Genomic DNA, 23,318 nt, shown 5'->3' on the forward strand with positions numbered 1-23,318 from the left:
ATAATAAAGAGTGGAAACATAAACCCGTGCAAGAAACTTAATGAATAAATTAAGCTCCAAATAAAATAAATTTCATTATCAATCAACAAGAAACTTAATGAATACTTTGGAAAGTCTCAGGAAAGAAAGAATAATTGGAAATTGGAAACAGATAAATGTAGTCATCACAGGTAGTGCAACTCATCAATACATAGCAATTACAACAGACATCTCAGCAGTCCAGCCAACAGGTTCTTATTTAGCATTAAGAAAGATGAAAACTTGAGTAACATAACATTGAACCCCAAAAGAAGGAAGCCATTTCTGGATCTTCATTTTGTCTTCTTCAATCATTCTAAAACAACCACATTAAGTCAATCCCACCATAACATCCAAGCCAGTTTAACTAAAGTGAATAAACAGAGGACAAATAACAGAAACCAAAACATTTGGAGTTCCTGTAAATCTTAAGAACACAGTTTTTCCATTGTCTCTAACAATGGGAAAAATTCCTTAATTAAAAAAAAATTAAAAAATTAAAATAATCACATAAGTACACTCCAATGGAAACAATAATCCAGCCATTCACATAAGTACAGTCCAATGGAAACAATAATCAAAAGTATAATAAAGAAAAAAATAACAAAGAGTTCTTATTGGGAACCTAGCCACCCAAGACAAAAATAATAAAGATATAAGGCACAACAAAGATGAGCCTTCCTAGAAAACATAGTATGGCCCTTACAATCAGTCACATAAATAGTTCCCAATTTTTTTTTGCAGGAAGGACTGGGGCCACAAATGGTAACTACCATGCACAAACAAATCAAATTAGAGGCAATATTTAAGGCATGTAAACAAGCCAAGCAGAAACATGAAGCTAGTTCTGGCTGAACTTGGTTCCAGTTTGACCAATCCCAACTTCATGAGCAAAGCAATTTCTTTATTAGTCACAACAATTTCAAGAACTTAGAGAAAACATTACAACATTATGAGGTACCACGGCTCTAATAACTGGCTTCTCTTCATCATAAGCAATCGTGCATCAACATTCTGATTTACCTCAAACTTCTCCCACTCTAAGGCAGTATGTCAAACTACATGATCTTACCAGGTTTCCTTACACTAACGAATGGAAATATATATGATAATAAGTATGAACTTGGAAGCAACCATGAAGAAGAAAACTTCTGAATGGACACAAGAAAGTGTTCTAATGAATGTTCAGAAAACATAGGAACTATTTCTCTTCACAAAACTCTCTCTTTCTCTTTCTCACGCTATTGCTACTGCTGTCTTTTTTTAGTGTTTCTACACAACCATACGGCTTCAATAATAAACTCTTCTACCAGAGGACAAGCATTTTACAAACCATGACAATGAATCAAACACATACAAGACAACGAAATTGATTTAAAAAGTCAAACCTGAAACAAAAACTAAAATACCCAATTCTAAAGAAGACCCAAATCATGCTTAAACTTAAAAAATCATATCTCAATCCAAAGTGACTTGAACAGAGAAAGGGAGGTTGGACGATTTTTGTCATAAATTAAAAAGGTGACTTGAACATGGAAATACACCAAGGATGTAAAAACAGAGCATATATATCCACAAAAGAAAAAAAAAATACAAAGCATATACCCACAAAATTTTTCAGTACCCAAAAGAGAACAAATAGATCATTAGCAAGAACAAATAAAGCATGCATAGATCTGAAAATTTTTTAACAGATATTTCAGAATCTCTGGTGGTACTTGGTGATTTTTGGTAGTAGATCAGTGTTGCTTGGTGTTTTGTTGATCAAAAACTCTATCTTCAAAACATTTTTCTCAGATCAGATATAGACATAAATAAAATTATATATATATATATATATATACAAAGGGAAAGAAGAAGAAGAAGAAGAAGAAGAAAAAAGAAGAAGAAGAGGAAGAAGATCACCGACGGATGACAAAGGCAAGAGAGACTTTTACTTGCAGCAACACGGAGAGGTTTTTTCAGTAGCAGAGCAGAGAAATGAGAAGAATTTGACATGAGGTGAACTCCAGAGATGTGTTATCCTTTGATTTATCAAAGGGTAAAATTAGGTTTTCAATAAAATATTTGGACAATTTGATAATTGAACAGTCTCCAACGGTAATATTTATGAAATGCGCATTGACATTTGCAAAAGACTCTGAAGAGCTGTCTTATGTTAAAATGGACTTCCATCACATTTCAAAAAGCAGCTTTTTAGAAAAAATAACTTTTAAAACCTTACCAAATGCACATTATTTTTTTGGTTTCAAAAAGCATTTTTTGCCAAAAGAAAGTGCAAACAAACAGGCACTATATTAGAAGTCTCAAATGAATATATATATATATATATATATACACACACATTAAAAATCCAAATTTGAACATGAGCCCATTCAAAATGCTCCTCATTCCGAAGTCTGGATTTCTTAGGACCAGCATGAGAGGGCATATATGAGTTGCAATATTAGTACTGCTGATAAAGTCTGTCTCTCGTTATCAAATAGGAAACTTGTATTTGGTAAAGAACAATCATAATAGGGAACTAGTATTTGATAAAGAACAATCATAATAGAGTATATTACTAAACCATATGCACTTGCACAATAGATTTGATAATTTGATTTGGTCTACCTTGCGAGATACCTTCTATAAACCAGCATCCATAATTGGAATTAAAGCACTGCAGCAACAAGTGCAAAATAATGTCCAACACTTGAATCAGAATTTCATCAGCATAAATGATTTATTGACAAAGCTAAATTGAAAATCCCCGCTAGTGTTTCTCTTTAATTGTCAGCTAAAACATCCTAAATAAACCAAACTCATGTAGAACTCCAAAATATCATGTTCAACGTAGCTGTAAGATGCAGGAACGTCATAGACAACTAAGGGGGGTAGATCATACAGCAGACACCAAAAGGCACTTTTTTACTCTAATAGGCTGATTATTATCCACAAGTTAATATCCCTTCATTTGAATTACAAATAATATCCTTCAGTTAAGCAAATAATATCCTACCTTCATATTAAACTTTTCCTGATCATAACGACTAACAAGGACATGCAATTTCTTCTTGCCTTCATACCCCAAAAGGGAGGAGCAAAATCTGACTCGCATAGTCACAAGAGAAAGTTACAAATATACAACAGTAACACAACGTTGAGTACTAAGCTGTTTTTATATTAACAATTTAAATGAAATAAGAATTTCAATTTCTTTTACATTTATGGCATACTGCTCCAGCTCAGTAATTCCTACCCTGAAAAAGAGGAACAAAATTGGAATAGTCACAAAAGAAAGTTACAAATAAATAACGTGGGAACAATTTTCTGAAATAAACTGATTTGGTATTAACAACTAAATAAGATGAGAATATCTTCCTATTACATCTCTGGTATACTGTTTACTCAGAACTGGGCAATGAAACTTGGCTACTGCTCCAGCTTTCACTGGAAACAAGATGCTCGGCCAGAAAAACAAAATCCCATATGAGCCGACTCGAAATGCAATAAGCCAGGATGCTTTATATGAAGCCAAGCATAACAAATTTTATTAATTTTATGATCATGCACCCTCCATGGCCACTGGGTATAGGCATTGGACCAATTCTGACTAATCTGCAAACAATACATTGAAAGATTCCAGAGGATCTCCGCAGTTATATGAGAAAACAAACATAATAAATACAATAATTAAAAAGCCAAAACAAAACAAAAATCAACAACCTACAACTAAAACCAGCAAAATTAAGATGATTTCCACTGGTTGATAATCTTAACTGGCTCTTGACAATGTTACTCTACAATTCTCTAATATAACAATACATGTGACCTTTTGTTGGTATCATATACCAAGCCTCCAATAATGTGCACCAGGTCATATGCACCTAAAGGCAGCATTGCAGGCCTCATCAAGAAACAAAAACAAAGTTTTCTTGGTTTCCTGTCAAATGTATACAGGTTTGACATCGTTAGGCCCAAAACTTGCTGAACACGTTGGACACTTTCGGTGACGAGTTTCAGTGATTCTTTGTACACAAGGATTGCAGAACAAGTGGTAGCATTTTGTAATGACAACCTGAAGACGGGAAAAAAATAAATATAAAAATAAATCTTAGCATTTTGCAATAACCACCTGAAGGCAGTAAAAAAATCTTTTTTTTTAGGTACTTAGAACAATATTTGAAAATCATTGGATTTAATGGCAGTCATTTTCTTGACCCAAATTAATGGCAGTACATAGACCAATTACTGTATCTTAAAAGCCTAACTGAAACAGCTCAATATCTTTATTGAGGTTCAGCCCAAATCCATTAGTTAGTCGTTTTTTTTTTTTCTTATTATCTAGGACCCATATCATTCTTTTTTTTCAGACAAAGTTATGCTACTGAATCATCAAACAGAATTCTAATTACCAAAAAATAAAAATAAAAATAAAAACTTTGACACAAACTACTATATCATTTGTAAAGAATTAGAGTGCACAGCGAGTGCTAAATTCAATGGTATATAATTCCATTGGTCCATTCTTAAGAACCATTCTGAAATCAAGCAAACAGAAACTCTAAATAGCAAAAACCAAGTTAAACCAAGTCATATAGATATATATTCTATACAAGGTTATAATACTGCATCTTTATTGTCTCACACTAAATAAAGCATCCTAAAGAAAGTTCCCTTTGTTTTATTTTTTTCTTTTAAAACATACGCTTTGATGGAGTTAGAAAAAATGTTACATATAAACTTTTATTTTATCAATTTAGCCTTTAAAAAAATAAATAAATAAAAATTCTAACTCAAAAACTACAAATTACCTTTTCATCTTTCTTTCTACTAACCCAAATTCAAACAATTCATTTAAGTCATCTAAAACTTGAAAAAATACAATCATATTTTAAAGAATTGCTATTAATGGTTTTTTCAGTAAAAAGTTGCTGATATGGAACCACTTTCATCTGCCCCTCTTAGGGTGTGAAATAGGTTTCATACTACCAGCCATGGTAAAATTCATCATGTTTCACATATTTCGGGTGAAGACTCCAATTGTCATATTCTAATATCCACTTCTTAAAACAGGGAACCAGAGTTGAATCATCACCACTTCCTACAAACTAAACAGTAAACAACAGTCCATAAAATATAAAAATCGCAAATAAAATAATCACCTCTTTTGTCCTGTCAAGGCAGATACTGCACTTCAATATTTCCCGGTATTCTCTGAGTTCCTCCTGAAGCTTCTCAACAATTGATGAGCCTTCTGACTGCACTCTAAGATGTGATTCCTTTCTCCTTACAACTTCCAATTCCTCCTCTGTTCTTTTCTTGTCAAACCTGATAAAGAATGAAAAATGCGTCAGAACACCTGCACTGAGCAGAAATCAGAAGTAAAGAACAACATTTTCTGTACCTTTCTCTCTCTAATTCTATCTGCAACTCCACAAGGACCACTCTACTTTTTTCAACTTTTGATTGTGATTCCTCCAGGGACTCCCTTGCTTGCTGAGATGATCTTCTCACATCTAATAATTTCTTTTGTGTATTTTCAAAAGCAACTGAACTATGAAATTTATCATCTGCAAATTTCTGAATTTGTTCTGAGCAAACTTTCAACTGCAAAGCATAATTTGACTCAAATATTAACTGTACCCGATGTTGTCAATTCAAATCCAAATCCAAAAATGAGGGCTAAGAATGTACCTGATCTTCGATTCTTGCAGATTTCATGTCATAAAAACTAAGAGAAGTACTTGCTTGCTGAAGCTCCCTCTCCATGGTTCGTTTGTTCATAAGTAGAGTATCCTGCAGCTGTCTTGCTCTGATGCCCTCTAAGACAAGCTGAAACAAAAATAATGAAAGCCATAAATTTACTTATCAATATGAGCATCGGAAGACACATTTACAGAGGTTGCGAAACAAGAAATAGCTACATGTGTAAGCAAAACTTCTTCATTATGCAAGAAAGAACTTTACAATGTTATGGATTTTAAACTTGTCTATTGAAGTCAAGACATGCACAAGTCTCTTATTATGAACTTTTTCAACACACCGATATTTAAACACAAGTCTATCATTCGCAAGCACATACACTAATAGGTGTAGAAGATATCGCCACTATTTTCAAGCACAATATAGGTTTAGAAGCTGAAGAAGGCTACTGCAAATCAAAGAAGCTCTCGACTGAGAAACACAGGAGGCACGATATAAGCTATAAACTTTGCACCAATTTGAGACAAGTGCCCCAATCACTATAAGATATAGCAACCCCCCCACCCCGCTTTCTCTTTCTTTTTCATGTTTTCACATGCAACTATACTAAAAATTCATGTCAAGCGATTCTCAAAATATCAGCGAAAACTGATTTTTAAATTAAAGATACATCCAATGTGATAACTTAACCTCATTGGGTGGAATAGTTTGTTCAGGACCATGCCTCGTAAAGCAGAGGTCCATATGAAGAATGGTACTTTTTCTTTTTGGATAGGAATATGAAAATGGTGCATTACTTCTGGAAACTAGAAAAATGACAGCAGTGAGGCAGTTTTCTGTTTCATATAAATTTAAAATGTGACAGACCAATTTGAATGGGCTTTCGAAGGAGTGTAAGGACCTAATGCAGAGAGGATCCATAGGCTTTTGTGGGAGGAGCTCTCCGGTCTTATCTGTTGCCTGGTGTGAGGGAGGAGACTTTAACATGGTTTGGTTTCCCATGTTATGTCTAGGTGCTGAGAATTTCACTCATGCAATACAAGACTTTTTTTTAATTTCAAATCAGTTCAAGGCTTGATGGATATACCTTTGGGAGGGAGTCAGTTTACATGGTCCAATAACATCTCAAGGTCCAGAATTTACCGTTTTCTTGTTTCTACAGATTGGGAAAATCACTTCCTTTATATAACTCAACAAATGTGGCCTAGACTATTATCAGACCACTACCTGCTCCTATTAGTTTGTGGAAACTTCCGGAGGTAAAAGACCATCCAAATTTGAGAATATGTAGCTAAAAGCAGAGGGGTTTGCGGAGAAGATGAAAACTTGGTGAGAGCCATACCAATTTCAAGGGGCCCCGAGTCACAGATTGGCAAATAAACTCAAACACTGAAAATTGATCTAAAGAAATGGAACGAGGAAGAGTTTGGAAATGTGGAGACCAACAAACAGAAGGATGATCTCTCGGAGCTGGATACCCTAGAGGAAAGTCAACAACTAACAGCTGTTGAGCTATTAGAAAAGGATTGGATTTGAGTAGAACTCCAAAAGACCTCTCTTTCATGGGAGATTTGTTGGAAGAACAAGTCTAGGGTTCTTCTATCTTCTATGGTTAAGAGAGGGGGACAGAAGCATGAAAAATTTTCGTTGTATAGCCAACTTACATGGAAGGAATAACTCCATTGCCAATCTTTTGGTAGATAAGGAACTGACTCCGGATCTAGCAGCCATCACTAATTGTATTACTCAATTCTACAACGTCTATTCAGAAAGCACGACATTTGAACACCCTGGTTGGATAATATAGAGTTTTCAAGGATATCAGAGGATAATGCAAATTGGTTGGACAGACCATTTGACAAAGATATTCTTGGGGTGCTTAAAAGTTATAATGGAGATAAGGTATCACAGATGCTTTTTGTTATCATTATGGAGTTAAGCAGTATGATAGATAAAGCAGTAAGTGTTTGGGCATATGTCAAGATTTATGGTAGGTACCTCTGCAAAAAATCTGTCGATGGTGTCTCATCTTCTCTTTGTGGATGACACATTGATATTCTGTGAAGCTGACCCTGAATAGCTTGTGCATTTACATCTTGTGTTTACTTGGTTTGAGGCTGTTTCTAGACTAAAGGAGAACTTAAATAAATAAGAGTTGAATAAGAGTTGATACCAGTGGGGGATCTTTCTAATTTGGAGGACTTCGTGGATGTTTTAGGTTGCAAAAAGAAAACGTTATCTATGAAGTACTTAGTCTTGGGGTGCTAAATTCAAGGAGAAGACAATCTAGAACCCAATCCTTGAGAAGATGGAGAGAGGATACTAGCGGGATGGAAGCGGGTTCTTTTATCTGAGGTAAAGTTACGTTAATTAAAAGTACTCACTCCAATTTGCCAACTTATTTTCTTTCTATTTTTCCTATTCCAGCTAACATTGCTAATCGTATTGAAAGTTACACACAGCTTTTATGGAGGGGCTTAGGTGGGGAATCCAAGTTCCATTTGGTAAACTGAACTAAGTTTTGTTCACCTCTTTGGAATGGGGGATTGGCTTCCAAGTATCAAAAACAATTTAACCAAGCTTTCTTAGGGAAATGGATTTGGAGATTTGAAACTGAGACAGAGTTACTTTCAAGAAGAGTGACAGAGGTGAAGTGAGGCAGTGATCGGCTTTGGTGGCGTACCAAGGAGGTGTAGGGTTCTTATAGTGTGGGTCTTTGGAAATCTATAAGAGCTTCGCATCGATTGCATCATATTCTGTTTGAAGTGGAAAATAGAATCAGAGTGAAGCTTTGGCATGACCTGGGGTGGGGACAGTTCTTTAAAGAAGGCTTTCTTGGAATTATTTGGGATCGGTAATGGCGTCCTTTAGTGGGATTTGAATTTCTCAAGACCTGTGCAGGACTGGGAGTTGGAGCCTTTGTCAGCCTTCATGGATTTAATATATTCTAATCCTGTGAGGAGTGGGGATGATAAGCAGTCAACTAAGAGACAGGGTTTTGAGGTCAAAGGGTAATGTTGTTCTTTGATTTCTAATAGTGACAAGCTTTTCCCCTGGAAAACCATTTGGAGGTCAAAGGTGCTACCTAGAGTTGCTTTCTTTTTGTGGACTGCAGCTTAGGGAAAGATTTTGACAATAGATACTGTGTGGAAGAAACCCTTGTGATTGATTGGTGTTACATGTGCAAATGTAATGGAGAAACAGTAGACCATTTACTCCCTATTATCCTATAGCTACAAAATGGTGGTCTATGGTGTTCGGATTGTTTGGAGTTCAATGAACAGGCGAAAGAGAGGTGAGTTTGCTAGCTTCTTGGCAAGCTCGATTTGGGCATCACCGGAATATTGTTATTTTGAAAGTCGTTCCTCATTGTTTGATGTGCATTAATGCATTTGGCAGGAAAGAAATGCTCAAAGCTTGAGCACTATGAACAGACCATACATGTCCTTAAGTTGTTTTTATTTAAAGCTTGTTTGATTGGATGTTAGCTTTGGGTTCTTTTTCTTTGTGTTCAGTATTAGATATGATTGATATTCGTGACCTATCAAAAAAATAAATAAGAGATATGATTGATATTTGCACTTTGCGAGGTTAAGTTTCATGCTCCCTTGTATACTCTCTGTACTTTAGTTTTTTTTTTTTTTCATCAATTATTACACACAAAATGACCATCAATAGGAAAATATAGAAATAAAAGGAAGCAAATAAATATTTCACCATAAACAGTGAAGCACACGACAGCTCTTAACATCCATAACAAGAATTAAACACATTATTCAAATTCCAAAATGTCACACATCAACAGGAAAAAACAAAATATCACTTCATCTCAGATAAAAGAAAAGTTTGAGGTAGACAATTACCTTAATATTATAGTCGTCTCTCTCAGTAATTTGCTGCAACAGATGTTGATTTTGATTCTGCATATCATCATATGCCTGTCCAATTGACTGCAGAAAAACCAGACCAACGATTAGACCAATTTCATGATTGAATGTCAGATCACATCCACATTAGATAACTGGAAACTAACCTCAATTTCAGATAAGTAGGCCTCATTTTCTTCATTTTTTGATTTTAGGACATCAGTAAGCCTAGAAATATCCCTGAAATAGCAGTAGTAAACTTGACATTGGTAAGAACTTTACACCATTCTCATGTTCAAACAATACCAAGCTAATGCTAGAATATCAGCCTGCACAGTTAACATAGTGTAATACAGATCATCACAAGACTTAATGATTTTTTTTCTTTAAGTGATATGAAAATTTTATGACCCCAAGAGGTAACACAATTGGCTGGGACCACACCTCATGAGACAAAAGTTCACTAGATTGAATATCATCTTCCCCCTCCCTTTGGGATCAAAACTAGCTTATCAAAAATATATATATTAGGACACTTAATGATAAAACGAAGCAATGAAGTCTTTAAGAAGAATACAAACCAGGTTCAGTTAACAAAGTCAACCCTCTGGCAATTATCTAACAATAATCTAACAGTTCAAAAATGTCTAGTGAAAAGTAAAGATCTTTTGAGAAAGTGCCAAAATCACTAGTACACTAGAAATATACAAGACGACAATTAAACAGAAGAGAACAGCAAATTAGCTTCTTAATTGAACAATTAGAAAAATCATAAGAAAAAAAAAGCTAGACATAGTCATCCACTCAAAAAGTAATGTTCAAAACATAATCTTAGAGACATTAGCGCAATTCTGATGTCCACAATTTCAAAACCTCAAATCTCCAAATATCATCTCATGCCTGAATACTTGCATTAGTTATATCTAAGAATTTTTATCAAATATTCTTTGTAATGTTTGTTGATTTGTGGTGACCCTTAAGTACATATCCTGTGTACTGGGTGGTGCTTTTTCTAGTTTTTCAATAATATTTTTACTTATCAAAAAAATTTAATTTTTTAAATAAATAAATAAATAAAGCTAACATGAAAAGCTCACAATTTCAAAACCTCAAATGTCCAAATATCATCTCATGCCTGAATACTCGCATTAGTTATATCTAAGAATTTTTATTAAATATTTTTTGTAATGTTTGTTGATTTGTGGTGACCCTTAAGTACATGTCCTGTGTACTGGGTGGTGCTTTTTCTAGTTTTTCAATAATATTTTTACTTATCAAAAAAATTTAATTTTTTAAATAAATAAATAAAGCTCACATGAAAAGCTCACAATCAAATCCAATGCAACCAAAGGGGGTCTACAGTCTATTCCACACACAAAACACCAACCTTAATCATAAAAGATATTTGAGTTTTAGGGGGAAAACAGGTTTATCCAAGTAGAAAGTTCAACAATAGTAGCAGTTTAAAAATGTTCCCACTATCATGTCAAAGTAAATTGAACCTTTTAGAAGCTTCCAACTTCTGCCTCAGCTCAGCAATATCAGCTTCTGCTGCAGCCAGCCTTTGTTGGGATATGGCCTCAGCTTCATTTGCTGTCTTCACTCGTAATTCCAAGTTGTGCTCATCAAGAGAGGATTTCAAAGTTTGAACATGAGCCCATGCCTTGTATTCCAAGTCCTTGGCTTCAATGACATCCCTGCAAATCTTATAAACTTCTAAGAAAAGTGAACACATAAACAGTAACTCACATGCTAGGTATGACAATTAAGTCGAATGCGCAAAACCTAATTTAAGCAGAATGAAGTGCTTCCAACAGTTTCAAGTAAGCCTATGTGCAAAACCTAGTCTAGGAACAGCTGTACTTTTATACATTTTAAACAAAATAAAACCATCCAAACACACTCCTATGAAATTCAGGATATTCAGCAGTTGATTTTACTTTAATTCTAACATAAAAGCAATTTTTGCAAGCACGCACACAAACACATGTATACGTGTATATAAGAGGATTGCAGAAAGAGTGCAAACACACACACACACACAATGCATATGTATAAATCAGGAGATTGCAGAAAGAGTCCTCAGAACAGAGTCCCTGTATACTTCCTGTGTACTTGGGTGTCTCTTTTTTTGATATCAATAAATCTTTATTACTTATCAAAAAGAAGAGTCCTCAGAACAATCAAAACAGCTTTGCACAAAGTTTTAGCAAATACATCAAATTAGAAATGTGAGCTAAAAATAACTTATCAAAAAGAAAGGTGAACTAAGAAAAACTAATCAAGAAGAAATGTGAACTAAGAGGAAAAAAATAAATATACAAATTCTCTAACCTTGAATCAGTGGATTCACGTCTATACATTTCTAAAATCAACTTTAACTCCAAATCACTTTCCTTCAAATCTTGGACCTGCAAAGTAGAACAGGCAAAACTCATGTGTCTATGCATTCACCAAACAGGAGAGTGCATCTTTACAGAAAAGGAACATAGGGAAATGGCACCAATGAAACAAATAATCAGGCATAAGATTTAGTTTTCAGGTTTTTAAAGCCACAACCACCCCCCCCCACCGGGGGGGGGGGGCAGGGCCTCTCTTTTTTTCTTTTTTTTCAAGTAGCAAGTTACTCAAAGCTGGTAATTATATACCATATAAATTAACTCTGAGAAAATTGTCAATCATAAGTTGAACAACATTTATATTCACAGAAATTCCTCATTATATTCATACCACAGTTGGAAACTGCAATAAATACACAGGATAAGGATAAGATACAATAAGAACATAGCAAGCCAACCAATCAACCATCAAAAACCTAGGATAGTGTACAGCAAGGGTATGAATTTTTTTTTGGTGGTAACAGACAATAATAAATAAAATTTCTAGCTATACATTTGTATGTAAATAAGAGGTTTAAAAAATAATAACGAACATCAGAACATTCAATGGGTTCAGAAAGATTAATTAAACATATTGGGTTGTGTGCATGTGTCTTCAAATTTAAGCCATTTAATTGCCAGACATGTATTGGACACATGTCTGGCAGTGTGCGAGCAATATGCATGTCTGAATACAACATATGACTCACAGACACTCCCAAGGTTTTGAAGTAACTATGCTTCATATCCAAATACATATATTGGAAACATATCATACCACAGCTTGCAACTTCTTCATCTCAGCAACTTGGTCAGCAGATCTGGCCGATAAAGTTTCAAACTCTTTCACCTGTTTTAGAGAGAGAGAACTTTAGGCCCTTCAACTGCATATATGAATATGACTGAATGAATAACAAAGGCCTGCCTTGCTGCCAATGAGCCCTAGTCTAGCTCAAATGATTGTAAGAGCAAGCAGGGTAAGGTCATGGGTTCAAGGCCCACTATGTGCATTACTAAATTACCCATTAAAAAACAAAACAAAAAAAATATACCCACCTTCCTCTCCAGAATTCCAGAAAGAGATTGCACGTCAGCCCGAAGAGAATGAACATCCGAGGCAGCCTCTTTGTATTTACTTAATTCTCTTTGCATAGTGCTCATTTCTTCAGGAAACGAAGAAACCAAGGTTCTAAATTCAGCAATGATTTCTTTTCTTCCTGCAATGCAAAGTATCTTCATCATAATTGCAGCAAAAAAAACTATAGAGATAAAGTTACTTATGTTTAATAATCATAGAAAAGCATCAGATTTCTTAAAACCTGGTTCTCTTGATGCCTCTTCCAGCTTCGATTCAAGCCTATTTCTTTCCTCAATTTGTTTCTGTATTTCTACTCTCAAATCTGTTGCTCTAGAATCATCAATTGTAGAAGATCTTCGAAAAACATCAACCATGTCATTTTTAATGCTCAATTCTCTCTCACTCCACAAAAGATTGTCCTTCTCAGCCTACAATTTCCAACAAAAAGGTATAGTCAGCATCAGAACGAAACCCTCATGACAAAAATGACAGATGAAGGCATAAATGAAACTACCGACCAGTTACAACCTGTAGTTTCTCATATAAGGCCTGATACTGCAAAACTTCAGATTTTGACTTTTCTATTTGATCTTTCACCAGGAGGTAAGCATTGGAAGAGGAAATACACTTCACATTCTTCAACGTGTTCTGTCATGAAATACCCCATTCAAATGACATGACTGGATTAATAATTGATCCCTTAGAAAGAAATATCTATAGAATTATACCAACAGAATGATCAACATTATAGAAAACTGACCCGCAAACTTGATAACTGCAGTAATATTTTTATCCTTTCTTCATGAAGACTTTTTAATTCCATTAGCCGACATGAAGCTTGGTCCTGTGAAGCTCAAAGCAATTAATCTGCTTGTCTCTTCCAATTTAAGGAATTATCAAATGTTGACCTAAAAGAGAAAAAAGTCTGAGAGGAAGGAACAGAAAATTAGTCCCAAGTCAACAAATTACCATTAGTTCTTTGAGAGTTGATTCCATATCGTGCAGATCTTTTTGTTTATCTCTGACCCTTTCATTGGCAACTTGCTTATTCCCTAGATTTAAGACAGGGAAAAATGCCCCTTTTGCAGCATCTCTCTGTGCTTTAAGAGATACCAAATTGCAATTACTTTCTTCCAATTCTGCAAGTGTAACCTCCAACTCCCCTTCAAAAAACCAACCAAATTGAATGTCATTCACTGACCTCTAAGAGCTGAAAATCTTTCACCATCCCATAACTCTTTTTTTTTTTTTTTTTAAATGTGATAAAAGTTTTATTGATAAGAAAAGTACAATGTGTTTACAATAGTAAACCCACCGCACTTGAAACAAATACAAACAAATCAAAGGGAAGAGCTAACAGATATAAGGAAATCAGACATGGAAATACAATGCGTAAAACCCCAAATACGAGACCACTCAAACAAAGTCCCAGAACTCTCATTTAGACAGTTTTCATTTTCGGCCACCCGGGGGGGGCCGATAAGAAATACAGAACACCAGAAGAACTCATACAGGTCACATGTGTCATATCATGTCAACTCAGTATGGTATGCAATTTAAGGGAACAAAAAATGTGCAAGTATACATACATAAGTCTTCACATCCGTGTTTATCTATCATTTTGGAAATAAAAAATAAAAAATAAAAACCACAAACACACACAAATCAGAGTCCTAGGAAGGTAGAGTTGAATACGGATCCCAACCTTCAAGTTGCATGAAGGGTAGCTCTCAAGAATAAATACTTACGCTTGACAACCCAAAACTTTAACTATTGCACTTCACATTTATGAGTATGTATCATTTATAACTTGCAAAAATAATATACTTAAATCAGTCTTTCCGCCATCCAATAGATGATGCTAACTGTCATGTACTTGGCAGACAGAAATAGAGCAGTTCTTTGCCTACTTCTGGAGTTATGCTAAATGTTTAGTGAAGTTTGAATAAATTCAACACCTAGGCACATATCCAGCTTTGACAAGCACACCAAAACAAATATTTAAGGAATAAATATGTAAATTTTTCTGTACTCTTACACATGCATAAACATATATACATACATACATTCATACATACACATACCTAAGAGGCAGAGATATGGCAAAAATCTAAGAAGGTCATGGACACAGACAGACACAGCTACCTGTGTCTGTGTGGTGTCCAGCAAAAAAATATTTAAATTTGGACATGGTCAAGGCACATCTAGGACATGGTTGTAACATGGTGATGAAAAATTTGAAAATAAAAATAGTCGGATTTCGACAACCTGGTCGGCGCTGGTCTCAACCCATTGCCACTCTCTCTCTCCCCATATCTCGATTTGGTTGCTGTCCTCCATCTGCACTCCAGTGAAGCACATTGGCACTGGTCTTGGCCCATCTGCGCTCACCATTTGCTGTCACCCACCATCTGTTCTACCCTTTTTTAAAATTATTATTTGCTTTTGCTACGGAATGTTTGAGAGCTAGAGGCTTTGAAGTTTTCCATTCATTTTTCTTAAAAACCAGGCTGATTGAATGTAATTAGTGCTTTTTTGTTTCTAACTCTATCAGTCAAAACAAAGCTAAATGGCAATAGGGGCAAACGAAAATCCTAAGCACTTAAAAAGTTTGAAATTATTATCACTAATTAACATAAAATATGCTCATAAGTATAAAATATACATAAAACCCCCGCCATGTCCTTTCCTAGTTATTCAAGAACTGCCATGCCATCATGTCCCATGTCATGTCATGTCATGCTCATGTCCATTCTTCATAGACACATGCATAATACACACACACACACACACTAGGTGAGCGAGTAGATATGGGCAGATGACAGATGACACTCACTCACAGCCATCTTAAGGTTTCTAATATTGCCTTGGACAATTAATGGTACATACCAACCCTCATCCCCTCTTCCCCCACAATAAACCCCAAAACCCTAAAGTCTGTTACAATAACAAGATAGAAGTGGTGATACTTAAAGCAATCCGCAAAGCCATACCCAACCAAAATTATCCAATACCCTCCTTAAGAATTAAACCCTTTTTAGTAGGGTGGTTGGGTTGAGTTGGATGGAAGGGGTAGGTGTTATCAGAATTTTGACCATGTTATAAATTCTTACATAAGGCTGCCCAAGGGGGAGGGTTATCTGAATTTTGACTGTGTTTTTACATTCTTACTTTGTCTTGAAAATGAGGCAGCCCCACATTCAACCCAACTTCATGAAATATGAGTGGAAACACCAACATCATAAACAATAAACATTCAGATCTCATTCAAGATCTGGTCATATAATCCACACTTTCAAAAGGTTATGACCAATCATATAACATAAAATAAAGTTACCTCTTAAACGTTTAATCTCAGCTTTATTTTTTGCATCAATGTCTTGGTGCCTCTGCAATTCCCGTGCTAGTGTTTTGTGCTTCAAATGAAGATCGCTAAATTCCAACCTCAAGTTCTTAACTTCTTTCTCTAAATCACAGGATGCCTTTTGCCTGCATGAGCCTAGCAAAAGGAGCAGACATGCATAGAAATGAGGAGTAACTCAAAAAGGACAAACAAGCTCACAACAGGAACCATGTGAAATTCATATATCCCCTTTTAACTCTTACCATCTTCTGGAAGCTCCTTCAAAACTGCAGTGAGTAATCCATCCTTTAGATGCCACAGGCTATCGGTGGCAGCTACTATATTGAGTAAAATGTTCTTAGTTCTCTCTGAGGCACTTTCTCTCTCTTCTTCCATCTGATTTGGGCAATCATTCATTGAGGAACTTTCAGTTGCACCTGTTTCTATGAGCCGACTAAGAAAAGCATCCTTAAACATAGATGGGGCCCCATCTAACAAGAAAATCAAAGCATCCTTATCAGCAAGTAAATTTACAAAATAAAACATTCTTGGCATATGCTAGTTGATACAAATCTACCAGTTCACAGAGAAGGAAACACAGCCTCCACTAATACAGAAGCAAGATATTTTGAAACCACCATGAAATCAGACTTCACTAATATATTTTACATAAAGAAAAAAGGTAAAACAAAGAAACTATATATGACAATAAAGAATGACATTATTGAACTAAAAACTAGAAGAGGGAGGGCTTGAACTCTGCACCCAATTGATAAGAAAATTAGACTTCATATGAGAATCATCAATCACACATTGGAGAATGCATTGGGCATCTACACAAAAATATTGTTTTCTCAGGATTCATGCAGAACAACGTTTAACAGGGTAAATGAATACAGCCAAGCTAATTGGGTATTTTTAGTATTTTACAGCCCAGTCCATAGTGTTTCTGTCACTTCTGAAAATTATAAGAACACTGAAGAAGACATAGGTTGCATGTCAATTCTCAACAGAGAAACCACCTTCACTACCTCCACCCTTACTGCCAGCCCCACAACAAATTTCATTACTAATACCTCTGCACTACATCTGGCATGAAAGCGGTTTACATAACAAAGAAAGCCACTTTGATCATGAATATAATATTCTCAAACCTCACTCAAAAATCACAAAATTAAGTCCAAATTGTGACAACCTCAGCAGATTTGGAATTCCTAGTGCTATTCTTAAAAAGTTGGAATATATTTTATGTTGCAAAATAATAACTCCCTCCCATAAATATGGGATTCAAAATCCTTGAGTAAAACAATAGACAGCAACGGAAACATACCCCACCATTATCAAACTAGTGAATTAGTAGTATAATTAGCATTTTAAAAGAATTTAAAGAATTCAATTCCTTTCATTACCAATTAGTGAAGGAGTTCTATGATCTCATTACTATATTGAAAAATGAACTCTAGGCAGCCTATATTTCTTATTTGAAAGAATCCTCCAGATTGTCTTATGGAACCAAAAGAAATATCACTAAACTAATCTTGACTTCAATATGAAAGTAGATACCAGAAAAAAGGCCAAAATTGCATAGCCAACCCAACTATTATATGACAAGCCAATGACAAGATGCTAAAAAACACAAAAATCAATTTCAAGCCACTTAGAATAAATTAAGCATTTAAACAAATAGGAGTACCACGACAAAAGAAGGGGGAAAACATTTAGGTAGTTGATTCTCACCCTCCCTAACAGGAAAATGTTTAACATCTCGTTCACTACTCGACTCTCTTGTGCAGATGGAAGACGATTCCAAGTCATTAACCAGCTGATGTCAAAAATTACAAGTCATTTACCATCAAGCAATAAATAATTCTGTATGTATAAAACCAAAATATAAACTATCTAGGACTTTTAAAAAAAACAAAGTAATGCAGAAAGGAATTATCAATACCTTGTCCAAGGACTTATTGACCACTACTAATGTGGAATCATATGGTTGTTGTTTCTGCTTCAGTTGAGAGAATTTGTTCTCAAGTGCAAAATTCTCAACCTTCTGAGCTTCTAACTTCTGTACAAGCTTTTGATTTTGATATTGAAGAACAGCAATATCAAGCTACATCACCAAAAAAAAAAAATTGGAGAACATAAGCCAAAAACAAGTTAATGAAGATGACATCATATACATTTTTTGCAACCTACAAATAATAGGCATCACTTGGTTGAAAAAGCAATTTCATTATTATCACATTAAAAGTAAGTGCCACTGCACATTATTTTTCCAAATAGCAAAGTAGAAAGTTATTTAGAAAGTAGTTTTCCAATTGTGGGCTCAAAATCCTAAACCAAAATTTCAACATCCAAACAAATTTTTCAATAATTGGCTTAAAGATGGATAAGTGGAAGGAAAGATACGATTTGAAATAAAGATATTTGTTTAGGATAAAGGTTGCCCCTATTGATAAAATAAAAAATGAGGGAGAGTGGCTTGAGATGGTTTGGTCATGTGCAGATGAGAGTAACTAATGCACTGATGAGAAAGAGGAAGTTCATTCAAGTCAAGAGGGCAAAAAAACGTAAAGGAACGCCTAAACTAACATTAGTAGAAGTAGTAAAATGACATAGGCAATTAACAGAAAAAAAAATACGTGTGACCCATCCCTCCTCTCCCCCCCCCCCCCAAAAAACACTAGTCTGACCCCAAAAAATCACTTGGTTGTATCTTACTTAACAGTCATAGCCATTTTCAAACCTTAAATCAATAAAGAACTCAAGAGACAATTCTAAGAGTATTAAAAAACTCTCAAAAATAATTTCAAATTAGAATCATCAATCAAGACTTGAACCCCGGCCCTTGCCCCCTACCCCCCAGCCCCACCCACAAGAACTTATACTTGTGGATTGATCATCACACCAAGTGTGCGGGTTTCCGTATGCTACTTAAAAGTCATACACTTTTCATCCTAATAAAAAAAAAAAAAAACACTATATTTTCAAACCTTAAATCAGTAAGACTAAAAAACACAATGTTAAGCAAAAAAAATGATCACAGATGAAACCAGATTCCAAAAGCCAATCATGTATAGCATAAACACCCCATTAACACCCAATACATCCATATACATCGCCAAAAAAAATTCCAGGTCATCCAATAGAGCATGCAATAGATACCCATCAAAATCATTCCCAAGCTAAAAATGCAAAGACTATCAAAATCAATAACAACCCTAACCGCATAAAATTTCTCCACTAAAACAATAAAAATAAAGTGCCCCAAGAACCTAAAAATCATTAAAAAAAAAAACCCACAAAATTTCTTGACCTAAAAAACACAATTATTTGAGAAATCACAATCAAGAAAACTGCCCCAAGATCATACCTTTTTGTCCTCAGAAATTGGCAAGAATGGCTGCTTAGCAGCAGTGGGTGAAACTGAGCTAAAGTGACGCCGTTTTCGGTCTGGCTCACCTGTGCTCCCCATTTCGAAACCCTAGCACCCTTCCACCACAACCACAAACTCCACTCTCATTACCCTAACACCAAAAAAATCCCTACTTCACACATCCACAAATTCCCAAAACCACGAATTCACACCAAAAAAAAAAAAAAAAGCCCTAAACCAATCAATCCCTCAAAACCCTAAGTTCCCAAACAAAATATACACACACAGATTTCCCCCCCTCAAAAAAAAAAAAAGTTCCCTATTTAGTTTCCAAACCTTGATTTCCCTAAACCCTAATTCAAATCAAGCTTTTTCTTGATTTTTCTCAGTATGGATTTCTAGGGTTTTGAATTTTCTCTCTCTAGTTTCTCTCTCTAAAAAACCAACACACACACTCTCTCTCTCTCTCTCTTTCTTTCTCTCTGAAACTCGAGGAGGAGAGAGAGAATAAAAACGTGAGGATTTTTATGTGTTTTGTTATTATTAATAATTTAGGACGGTGCTTGGAATTCTGTGAAAGTATTGAGGGCATTTTGGGGAATTCAGGCGCGTGGCGGAGTTTGTGCACGTCTACCTGTTCGAGGAATCTAAAAGGTTCGCTGTGGGAGTTAGGTGACGTGGCGATTTCTGATTGGTGGAGTTTATTGGGTGTTGTGGGAATATCAAAGGTTGTGTTGTCGTTGTAGCCTCTCTCTTTTTCTTTTTTTCTTTTTTTTTTCAATTTTGCCAACAAAAAACTGTAAATAGCAGTTGAGAAGTTCCCAAAACAAAAGTATTTTGGATAAAAGTATAAAACCAATCAACTCTTGTATATTTATTGAAATCTTATCTTGTTTTTTTAAGTTTTGGTAGATTCACTTTGCTTGATCAGTAAAGCATTTGTGGTCGAATAAAAGATATAAGATTCATAAATTCAATCCTATCTAAAAAAAAAAAAATCTGATAAACTATATTATGCAAAATATTTTAATTCAATTATTTCCTTCTATTTTTTTTTTCTTGTAATTGATTGTTTAAGATTAGAATATTAAATATTCAGTTATAAGTTGGAAAATACAATTTTAAAATATTAAATACTCTATTATAAATTGTACCATAAGAATCTTTAGAAAAAATGAATATATGTAAATGATTAATCAAAACGAAATTTGTACATAAATTTGAAGAACACGTGCACTAGCACGTGCATGGATTTAGAGTGAATGATTGCATGTGCTTTTCTTTTTCATTTTTTTGCTGAATAGATTGTATGTGCTTTTCATAATAAATGTATATGACCTTTTTATTTGAAAAAACCAAAAATATATTTAAAAATAATAATAACTAACTAACTAAACATTATTTAATAAGTATTAAATCCACTAACATTTTTCCTCCTTTTAAGCCTAAACCCATGTTTCTTTTTCATTTTTAAAACATGTACACAAAACATATTTAAAAGTTGAAAGTTGGGTTATGCTAATGAATACCTTTAGAATATTGGTTAATAATCCAGTTAAACAAAGTTTTTATATAAAAAAAAATTAATATTTTGACAATTTTTTCATTTCTCATAAAAGTGATATCAGAACTTTTTAAAAATGAATGGTTAACCAATACTCTAAGAACACTCATTAACATTTCCTTTAAAAGTTTTGTAGGGTTTTGTTTGCCTATGTATTAAATTCAGAATAATTTGCACAATAATTAAAAGTTATTGGTTTTATGCTGCTTTGATATATTTTTATCACTCATAATTTAAATAATTTAAGTAAGTTGCAGGACAGCAAGAACCAACAAAAAAAAAAAACTCGACCTCGATTCCTCTTTCCACAATTGTCTTCTTTTTTTTCTTTTCTTTTTTTGATACAGTTGTGCATTTGTTAGTTATGCTAGTTCTTGAAAAACAGGGAAACCATTCCCATACCACCCCCCCCCCCCCCCCCCAAAATTTTTTTTTTTTTTTTTGAATCTTCTCACATGTATTCATACCACATGGATTTTGTTGAACTCCTAACTTCTTGAATAATAAAGAAACCTTTTTTTTGTGAACCTTCTTTCGTGGTAGGTGTGTGCACAATTTTAAGATGATCAAATTTTTATCCGATTGCATGTGTTTTTTTTCATACTTGTATAAACGTGTGCAATTTTACATACTTTTTTAAAAAATAAGTATGAAAAACGCTAAAACTTGATTCTTATTTTAAAAAATAATAATAAGAACTAAACATTATTTTATAAAGTATTAAATGCACTTTAGCCTCTCTTTTTCAAGGCTAAACCAATGTTTCCTTTCTCATTTTTCAAACATGTTATCAAAACATACTTTAAAGATTGTAGAGTTTTGTTGGCCAATATATAAAATTCACAATATTTTTCAGCACGTTTTAAAGTTACTGTTTTATGTTGCTTTGATATTTTTGTCATTCAGAATTTAAGTAAGTGGAAGGACAACAAGAACGAGGAAAAAAAAAAAAAAACTCTACCTTGACTCTATGTTCACAATTGTCGATTTGTTAGTTATGTTTTTGAAGATTAGAGAAACCGTTCACCCTTTTGCATTCACGTTGTGGAACCTTCTCTCATGCATTCATACCACATGCATTTTATTGAACCCATAACTTGCTCCTACTGTATTTGTAAGTCAATTACAGCCTGTACGAATACAATATTGAATTTTTTGTTAACCATCAAAAGCTTTAGCTTTAACAAACAACTTTCAGACTATCAGTTGCACTAAGGTTGCGTTTACAGTAAATTATTTAAGTTTCAGCAAATGATTTTATATTTGAAACAAATGGAACAAATAAAAAAACTCTTTCATTTTGATTGCTACATGTTTAGCCATCTATTAGATTCCAAAAGGTAAACAATCGGTCAAGGACACTCTTAATGAAGCAAATGACACTAGTTGAATCCCCTTTCTCTTTCTCCTAGGACCAAAACTTATTAAAAAAAGTTTCAGCACCTACAAGTTTAGAGTGGGCTATTGGGTTAAATTTCAGTACAGGCTTTAGCGTGAATAGGTAGGGTTTCTGGCTCACGTGTATACAACCCATGTTAACTGACGGTAGGAACTTGTTGAAGTCTATCCCCAGAAAACGAATAGTCCACACCTTCCGTGAAGCCAATCAGTGTGCAGACACACTAGCCAGACTTGGGGTGAGCTCCACCCCCTCTTTTGTTGTCTTTTTGAACCCACCGCCTGTGGTGGCAAGCCTCTTGGCTTTTGACAAAACTTCTTTATGTTGTAATAGACTTGTTAATTCCTAGTTTAATGCAATCTCCATGGTTAACTAAGAAAAAGAAAAAGAAAAAAAAATGCCCACGAGCACACAGACAATTATAGAAGTCCCCCAAACCTCCTTGAAATCACATAAATAATTAATTTTAGATATGTTGTCAAGCATTTTTTGTTGTTACTTAAATATAACACCTTAAAAAACATAAATTGTCTAAAAAATATTTAAATATACCTAAATATAAATATTAATTAATTAATTAATTGCCGTACTCCAAATGGGTCGAATAG

The 23,318-nt window shown here is 34.4% G+C and overlaps 1 protein-coding gene across 3 annotated transcripts; it reads right to left on the reverse strand.

Annotated features, from left to right (window-relative positions):
* Positions 1-3,047: 3,047 nt before the first annotated feature.
* LOC115983757 (E3 ubiquitin-protein ligase BRE1-like 1) lies at positions 3,048-20,252 on the reverse strand. 3 transcript variants are annotated; one of them, XR_004090193.1, is made up of 20 exons: positions 19,745-20,193; positions 18,320-18,481; positions 18,109-18,193; positions 16,635-16,862; positions 16,366-16,527; positions 13,998-14,191; positions 13,789-13,872; positions 13,557-13,676; positions 13,270-13,456; positions 13,007-13,167; positions 12,729-12,800; positions 11,907-11,983; positions 11,075-11,269; positions 9,740-9,812; positions 9,570-9,656; positions 5,698-5,835; positions 5,408-5,610; positions 5,166-5,331; positions 3,389-4,078; positions 3,048-3,260 (listed from the first exon to the last, which is right to left on the reverse strand). XR_004090193.1 is itself a non-coding variant. In XM_031106518.1 (20 exons), the coding sequence occupies exons 1-20, from the start codon at positions 19,844-19,846 to the stop codon at positions 3,811-3,813; spliced, it is 2,775 nt and encodes a 924-aa protein (XP_030962378.1). In that variant the 5' UTR covers positions 19,847-20,193; the 3' UTR covers positions 3,048-3,810. The 3 variants fall into 3 exon arrangements, 2 of the variants coding, with proteins under 2 accessions (XP_030962378.1, XP_030962376.1); XM_031106518.1 differs by adding an exon at positions 4,993-5,000 and having other exon boundaries at positions 3,048-4,078; positions 5,163-5,331; XM_031106516.1 differs by having other exon boundaries at positions 3,048-4,078; positions 19,745-20,252.
* Positions 20,253-23,318: the final 3,066 nt, after the last annotated feature.

The sequence above is a fragment of the Quercus lobata genome, chromosome 4, assembly GCF_001633185.2.
Source record: "Quercus lobata isolate SW786 chromosome 4, ValleyOak3.0 Primary Assembly, whole genome shotgun sequence".
Lineage (NCBI taxonomy): Eukaryota > Viridiplantae > Streptophyta > Magnoliopsida > Fagales > Fagaceae > Quercus > Quercus lobata.

Excerpts from the sequence above, each read along its gene's own strand:
- LOC115983757 (XM_031106518.1), bottom strand. The coding sequence starts at position 19,846 with ATGGGGAGCACAGGTGAGCCAGACCGAAAACGGCGTCACTTTAGCTCA. Across the intron at positions 14,192-16,365 it reads TGAGATTAAACGTTTAAGAG|GGGAGTTGGAGGTTACACTT; the intron begins GTAACTTTATTT and ends GGTTTTTTGAAG. Across the intron at positions 13,457-13,556 it reads CCTTATATGAGAAACTACAG|GCTGAGAAGGACAATCTTTT; the intron begins GTTGTAACTGGT and ends TGGAAATTGTAG.